The 8177-nt window shown below is 39.1% G+C and overlaps 1 protein-coding gene across 1 annotated transcript; it reads right to left on the bottom strand.

The window, feature by feature from the left end:
• Positions 1 to 371: 371 nt before the first annotated feature.
• On the bottom strand, positions 372 to 1644 carry LOC137975974 (histamine H2 receptor-like). The gene has a single exon (XM_068823201.1). It carries the CDS (start codon positions 1542 to 1544, stop codon positions 666 to 668), a length of 879 nt encoding a protein of 292 aa, XP_068679302.1. The 5' UTR covers positions 1545 to 1644; the 3' UTR covers positions 372 to 665.
• Between the last annotated feature and the right edge of the window lie 6533 nt (positions 1645 to 8177).

The following is an 8177-nucleotide window of genomic DNA, read 5'->3' on the forward strand; positions in this document are numbered from 1 at the left end:
AACATTTCTCCTCTTGATTTTCTCTATTATGAATCACTCTGTTGTTTAATGCATGACATTTTCAATCAAAAAGCACTTTCTAAAATTCTGAAAATGTTACTGAAACTGGCTGTATTCATTCTTACAATACGCGCTCTTCAACATCTCAAAACGTTTATATTAAAGCATCTAGATTAGAAATACTAAAAGAAATGCCTTTTCAAGAGTGGGGCTAAGGGCTTGAAATGAGATACTGACATCATTGAAGCAGTTACCCAAAAAGAAGTCTAAAAACGAACTTCGTTCATTACTTATAGCAATCTTAAAATAACAGAATGATTATTTAGATATCAGTCAAATCATCACTGCGGTCAAAAAAAACACAATACACGTAAACACTCGAATTTCTATTTAATGACAGCATTTGATATGCTCACAATATTCAAGCTATCGCTATCGCGTTATATTCTATTAGCAATTACGTATATTTCTATATTTACATAAATTCCTCCTTTCTTGTCTGCTGTATGTTTACTTATATATTTTTATAGAGCCTGATCCGCCTAGATTAGCTAGTGCCACCTGCGAACTTTTCAGTCATATACTGTAAAATGTTCGTACAAGTATTTAATAAAAGTTGAAGTTGGAAAAAGTTGATGACCGAGGGACAAGAGTTTCCCCTTTGCTTAGTTGTTTGAGCAGAATAACAGTCTCACCCCAGCACGAACGTCTCTCATTCGCCACAGATAAAGGACAGGGTTGAGAGCAGAGGACAAAAATAAAAACACGAAACATATAGCACTTGGCGCATGTACCTCCACACTTTCACCGACCAGGAGACGCACCACTATGAAAACGATGATGGGTAACATAGAGAGCGAAAATAAACCAAGAATATATAAGATTGATGCCATCGATTTCTTGTACTTTGCGAAGTTTATGGAAGGTTGACCATTATTTTGTGAAACATGGTTTCCATGAATTTGTTGCTGATGCTGACGAATAAATCGAAGTACTTTGAAGTAAGCAACACATGTAATCGAGTAACAAAACAGACCGTGTGATACGGCGACAATGTGAAACAGGTTCTCCGTGATCTTATTCATGGTCATCAACAAGCCAAGAAGAGCCATTGCAGTCGGATTGACCAATAACAGCGTACAAGCAGTCAGGCGTCCAGGTCGTGATGTCGTAAAGGATCGTCGCGACATGTACAGCCACCGTTCAACAGACATCAGCGTTATGATGAGCAACGTGGCGGCTCCAAAGTATTGGAGGCTAACAAATCCAATCACTGATAGGGTCTTAATGAGCCCAGGCCGGTTCACGACAATGTTGGGATTGACCAAATACAGTAAAGGAGTCGCGGCAAGAAAAGGTTGGGTTATGAGACCTGTGCAGAAATCCGTGAGCGCCAATCCACTCAGAAGAAGATGGAAAGGTGTTCTCTGGAACGTTTTCTTCCAAATGGCTGCCAAAATCAATGCATTTCCTACCACTGCAACGGGGGATAAAAGAGCGATGATGATGTAACTTGCAAAGATAGCATACATATTCATATTCATGGAATTTCCAAGCTCGAAGGACTGGAAAAGTCTGCAGAGAAGAAGCAAGCTGAATTGTTACCTTTGGTCTGCTTTCTACCGAGGACTGAACTTGAAAGTACAGCTGACACACTGCTACTTAAAGCCTAATCTCGTACCCAGATCTCGCTCTGTGTTACGCTGCAAAGTGAGATCTGGTAAAGGTGGATACAAGGCCATTTTACATTGGCTCCTGCTAAAAGTCGTGCCGTGGTAAAATATAAGCTATCATTGGCTCTTTGAATGGTTCTAATTTTCGCGTTGTGGCCGCATGAGATTGTGGTGTGGAAAAGACGACACGCGTAACACGCGCATCAGGCCTTATTTATCGGCCACAGAAGGCATAAGGGACATCATCATCGCTGTTTTATCCCCGGTTTCAGTAATCGGAAATACGTTAATTCTGACAGCAATTAAGCAAACGTTTTTCATTTACAAACATCATCGCTCTTTTATCGCCCGTTGCAGTGGTAGGAAATGCATTGATTTTGGCAACAGTTTGGAAGAAAACGTTCTAGAGAACACCTTTCCATCTTCTTTTGAGTGGATTGGCGCTCACTGATTTATGCACTGTTTTCACAACCCAACCTTTTCTTGCCGCGACACGTTTGCTGTACTTTAGGAATCCTAGCATTGTCGTGAACCGGCCTGGGCGTATTAAGACCTTATCAGTGATTGGATTTATCAGTCTTGTATACTTTGGGTCCGCCACGTCGCTTATTATAACACTGTTGTCTGTTGAACGATGGCTCTGCATGTCGAGGCGATCTTTTGTGACATTGGCTCGGGGCTGCATCACGGCTCGCGCCATGCTATTTGTCATCCCGACAAAAAACGAAACTCGTGAGATTGCAAAAGATCTTATTTCTATCCGAGTTCCAAGCGAAATTAATGTCACTAAATCTGTAGAATGCGTTTGTTGCAAAAGTCCCCATTGTCTAAACCCGCTCTTGGTTTAGCTAGACAGTCACTGTTGTTCCACGGTTATTTTTTTTCAGAACGTCACATTCTGAAAAAGTGACGTTCTCTGGTCGCTGTGGATATATATGAGTCTAAGGGTCAGGAGCGCACATCAGTTAAAAGGGGCGTTAGGGCGACAAGTTTGGGTGAGAACCGAACAGGTTGTCATCACATCAATTGGTCATAACTTTGTTCGCGAAGCGTGCCGGTCGATTTCGACGATTTTCTGTAACATGATGTAACAACTATGGATTTGTGTTCAAACAATTATTTTCAACGATTCAAGACTTCTTCTAGCAAGTATCATGAAAACTTCGAGTCACAATTTGGCGACCAATTTCCAGGATTAAGTCGCGAGAGGACATATCAAATCTCCAATTCACGCAGTATCACCTGTATTAGAAACCTTTTTATGCCCAACAAGAACCAAACAGACCAAAGGTCCATACGGATCACCTACAAGTTTACCGTCCTTTGATACGCTCCATACAGATTACATGCCCAGTATTTCGCTTCATACGATCGTACGGATCGAAATGGCTTCCCACTCCAATCAGTCGGCATGAAATCGAAATATTTTAATTCCCACTAATCACATGCAATTCACGGACGGTATACCACTCTAGATGGACCGACTGCCAGGTTCACGCTCCGTATGATCCGTACGGATCGACAAAGCGTATGAGCCCCCACACCAAACAGTTGCCATGAAAATATTGTAAGTCCCACTAATGAGATGCAATTCACGGACCGTATGCCACTCTGATATGGACCGTCTGCCACGTTTGCGCTCCGTAATGATCAGTGTCTCCGATCTAGGCATGTACCCTGCCAAGTTTAAGTTGCCAAAGTCGTACCTGTGTATAAATCTGAGGATGTATATGATGCAGAAAATTATCTGCCTATTTCATTGCTTTCCAACTTTAACAGGATTTTTGAAAAGTTAATGTATATTCGGATGGTGACATTTATAGTACAAAATGGGTTGCTATACGAGGGTCAGTATGGATTCCGTAAACAACATTCAACACAACATGCAATACTTGACATTATCAATGCAATACAGAATAACATGGATAAAAGGTTATTTTCGTGTAGAATCTTTATTGACGTAAAAAAAGGCATTTGGCGCTGTTGATCATTGTATTTTGTTAAATAAGTTATATCATTTTGGTTTTCGTGGAATTATTAACACCTGGTTTTCTTCTTACCTGAAGGATCGAATGCAATCAACACAAATTGGAAATCATGTATTAACACGTGCCTGTATATCAATGATATACAGCATTCTTCTGATAAGTCCAGTTTCTACCTCTTTGCTGACGAAACAAACATTCTTTATGCTGATAAAGATATTAGGTTTCTAGAAACAACTGTAAATAGAAACCCCATCAAGGTCTATACCTGGCTTACTGTGGGGACATCATATTGATTGTACAACTATTAAAATAGGTAGAACAGTCGCGATAATTGCCAAGCGTAGACATTTTGTTCCACGTAATACTCTTTTAAAAATTTATCAAACTCTCATTCATCCCTATATCTCGTACGCACACAGGAATTTTTAGAGAGTTATTTTAACTCCAAAAATGGAGTTAAAATTTTACGTTCAAAATAACTCTTTTTTTGGAGTAACTTTAACTCCTAAATTTAACTCCAAAAATGGGGTTGAAATAACTCCTAAACTGGAGTTAAGTTAACTCTTCATATAGGGTAGTTTTAACTCTTCCTGGAGTTATAAAGACTCCAAAATGGAGTACAAAGTTTAGGTTCAAAATAACTCCTTTTTTGGAGTATCTTTAACTCCTCAATGAAACTCCAAAACTGGAGTTAATACAACTCTTGAAATGGGGTTATTATGACTCCAAAATGGAGTCAAACTTTTAGGCTCAACATAACTCCTTTTTTCGAGTATCTTTAACTCCTCAATGAAACTCCAAAACTGGAGTTAATATAACTCTTCAAATGGGGTTATTATGACTCCAAAATGGAGTACAAAGTAACTCCTTTTTTGGGTAACTTTAACCCCTTGTTTTTCAACTGCAAAACTGGGGTTGAAATTACTCCAAAAATGGGGTAAAAATCTTCTGTTCACAATAACTCCTTTCCGAGGGTCATTTCAACTCCCCTACTTTAACTCCTAATCTGGGGTTAACTGCACTTTTACAATAGAACAAAGACAACATTATTTCTTGTACATCATGCAATTTACTGGTAGAACATTCCAAAACAAATAAGCAATGATTTAGAATTTTGAAATGCCACATTAACAAATGAATTTTGAATGCATGAGACAATGTTTCATGTTTGAAAACTAACCTCTTGCTTATCAATCGCTTACTACTGCATTTTATATACCATGAACAAAATGGATCTTTCCTCAATAAGCAATAACTGAAACCTTGAAGAAATTTATATTGCAATATCACTACAATAATAATTATTTTGAAATGTGATGAATTAAATGAACAATTTTTCCTCAACATATAAAATATTTACTCCTTGTACTAAATTTCTCAATAAACATTAACTCTTTGTAATAAATCCTTACTGAAACCTTGAAGAAATTTATATACAGTTCTCATTAAGTTAAATTCAGTACAATATGGTGTAAACGACAAACATGGACCTGTACATGTATTATTACATCTGTTGAAAAGTAGGCTCTTAAGAATTTAAAATAACTTCATGGTTGCTCAGCTTCCAATGGCCATCAACAGCTATGAAGACTAAAAGTCATTATCGGTTGTAAGAGTATGAAAGAAAAATCAAGGTGGTCATTTACACCCGTTCTACAAAAGAGTCGAAACAAATTTGTTGACTGCCACCCTCTTTTTAGCAGCCTCAGGCTGATGTTTTCCTAACAATGTCTCACAAAAAAGATAAACATTACTAGCCTTAGCTGGGTATGAAATGATAAAAACAAAAAAGCATGCCATGACGAGGCCCAGAGCATTCGCAAGTGAGGTCCCTGCACCTAACGTGAGGACCTCAACTCCTTCCACTGCCAGTCACACACTAGATCGAGACACCAAAATTTCCCAAAGTCAACTATTTTGGGGAACCTCCTTTCTTCTATAGCTTTAAAAAATGAATCCTCTTCCTGTAAAAACAGACAAAATGTATTGAGACCCTGAATTGCCACTGACAGTCAAGATGCAGGAACTTTTATCTTAATCATAATCATTAATCTTGGGGTTACATTGTGCCAACTGCCAGTTCCAATGAGAAATAAAAGAGCACATACTGGCTGCATTATAAACTGTACACACGAATTGGCCATTTGGCAGTTCAGACAATAAATAGTGTAGAAAACAGCTTGCTCCATGGTCAGTATTTCCCAAAGACAATCATCTGTAGACAAGGTATAATTAACTCTTAAACTCTCCCATGGATGGGATAAGGCAATTTAAACCTGCAGGTGTAGGTTGAAAATCTTTTTTTTTTAATTACCAACAATGAATAATAATTGTATTAGGATTAGGAGACAAGGGGAATTAAGATTCAACCTAGTTTAAATTTTTTTTACCTGAATTTGATTTTTTCTTAAAACATGAACATGTAATTTCTACAGGGGAATTAAAAGTGGAAATTGTATTACCATGGAGATCTTTACAACATCTTCCACACTCCCTCCTTCTTCTTCCAGAAGCCTGGGCAATATTACCACAGCAGCAGCCTCTTCAGTTCCTTAGAGCAAAGAAAAATGCTTTAGATTAGAACCTTTTGGTTAGTGCAATAATAGGTACATGGAACTATTTCAGACAACAGCTTTGAGGCTGGTTTATACAGTGACATAGGCATATGTCAGGGCTTGAAATAATTCCCTGGCTGGCGCCGGTTAGGTTGTCCAGACCCAATTCTGTCCAGACAAATGCACATTACGTCAACTGTACACCAGCCTTTAAACAAAGGCATCAATATTTTAGTGTTAAGTACCAGAGAGTATTCAGAGACATCAATAATTTGGTGTTAGGTACCAGAGCATCCAGGGAAACAGGTTTGCAAATCTTATGTGTCTACAGTTCATGTCATAAACAAATGCCCCAACTTATCTACAAATAAAGGGGTTGATATGAACAGAATTTTAAAATTGACACCCAAGGCTTAAGAGAAGTTATATTCAGTGAATTCATCATAAAGTTTGGAGCATCATTGCAAAATATGCAAGAGATAATGACATGGCTTTCATTGTCATAATTCACGGTGCAAATTTTTAGGAGTCTTGGGTATGGTGTATCTCCCTGTTTCAATGTGAAGTCACTGATTCTCAAGGGAAACCTTATTTACAGTGTATAGCAGACCTGTGAAAGCTTTTTTGTTTGAGTGCAGGAGTGGCAGCTGGGGCTTATTATAATTAAGGATATACACTGTATTTTCAGTAACATGGGCAGGGGCTTCATAAAGGGCCGGGCTTCAGGCAAATTGGCTGGCTGTAAACAAAGTTTTGCTCGCTGCCATGAGCACATGAAGGTACCTTTCACCCAAAATCATCGACCTTGAATTATAAGCTAGTTCCTTATCACAGAATTTTCACCCACGAAACCTGACATTCTTAGAGGGAATGCTTGGCTTTATGGCCAACTGCATGCAAATAATCTGTTTGTTACAATTTAGCAGGTAGCAGCGCTAACGTTTGCCCTTGAAAAGACCCATAGGCTCTGACGGAAAACAGCCAGTTTCGCCCCCTGCCGACGGTTTCGCCTCGTTCGAGTTCGCCAGCAATAAATAGTGCATGGAAAGGAAATATTTTTTAAAAGTTGTAAACTTTTGAATTCAGTTTAGCCTCAAGTCGAAAGTGAATTAAATGGACAGTGAGACATCTTGATTTCAATAGAGGGGGACATGCCATGCAAGTAGAGGATTCTTTCTGGCAAGTCTTTTAGCATGTACGACGTCGTTCGCTTCTCTTGTATTTCGCACAGTCGGTTCGTTTACCTCCCAAGAGAAAGTTTCTCTCGAGGACGTAAGCTGAAATAAGCCGCCTACGCAAAATACAAATAGAAGCGAACGACTTCGTACATGCTAAAACACTTCTCATACAGAAACCTTTGCTAGCAGGGTAGTGAGCATCAAGCTCACCTCCTCCTTTTCCAGCCTCGAAAGTGACTCTTCTTTACGTTTGACTTCAAAAGAAAGCTTGTAAATTTACTGTCCATCATCTAGAATTGACTAACGCAAGCAATAGGCCTTTAAATACTGTCGTAGTTTATCATAACTTCCGGTTATTGCATCATATCCTTTTCTAATATCTAGTGCACATGCGCAGTGGCATCTAGGAAAAACACGTGCAAATTGTTAACCTGCGATCAGGCCCATTTTTAGCTTCGCCCATATGTTCTCTTATGTCGTCGCTCGCTAAAATTGGGCCTGACCAAAAGTCTCTCAAGAATTCCGTTTGGTCGGCCAAATTTTGGCCGACCAAACTCGTGATCTGATTGGCTGTTGAAACGCCGGAAGTGAAAATGCCATCGTGATTGCGCGGAGCTCTCGCGAAGTCCTCGAGACTAATCCGCCATAAGTGTACGAGGAAATTTGCTCCCTTTTGTTCTTACAATGCCGTGGACGGTGCAACTTGATTTTTTTTGTATAAATGGAGATATGCCATCTGAAATATCTCATAACTTGTCCAGAATCGGGTTTGAATCTCTGGAA

The sequence above is a fragment of the Montipora foliosa genome, chromosome 11, assembly GCF_036669935.1.
Source record: "Montipora foliosa isolate CH-2021 chromosome 11, ASM3666993v2, whole genome shotgun sequence".
Lineage (NCBI taxonomy): Eukaryota > Metazoa > Cnidaria > Anthozoa > Scleractinia > Acroporidae > Montipora > Montipora foliosa.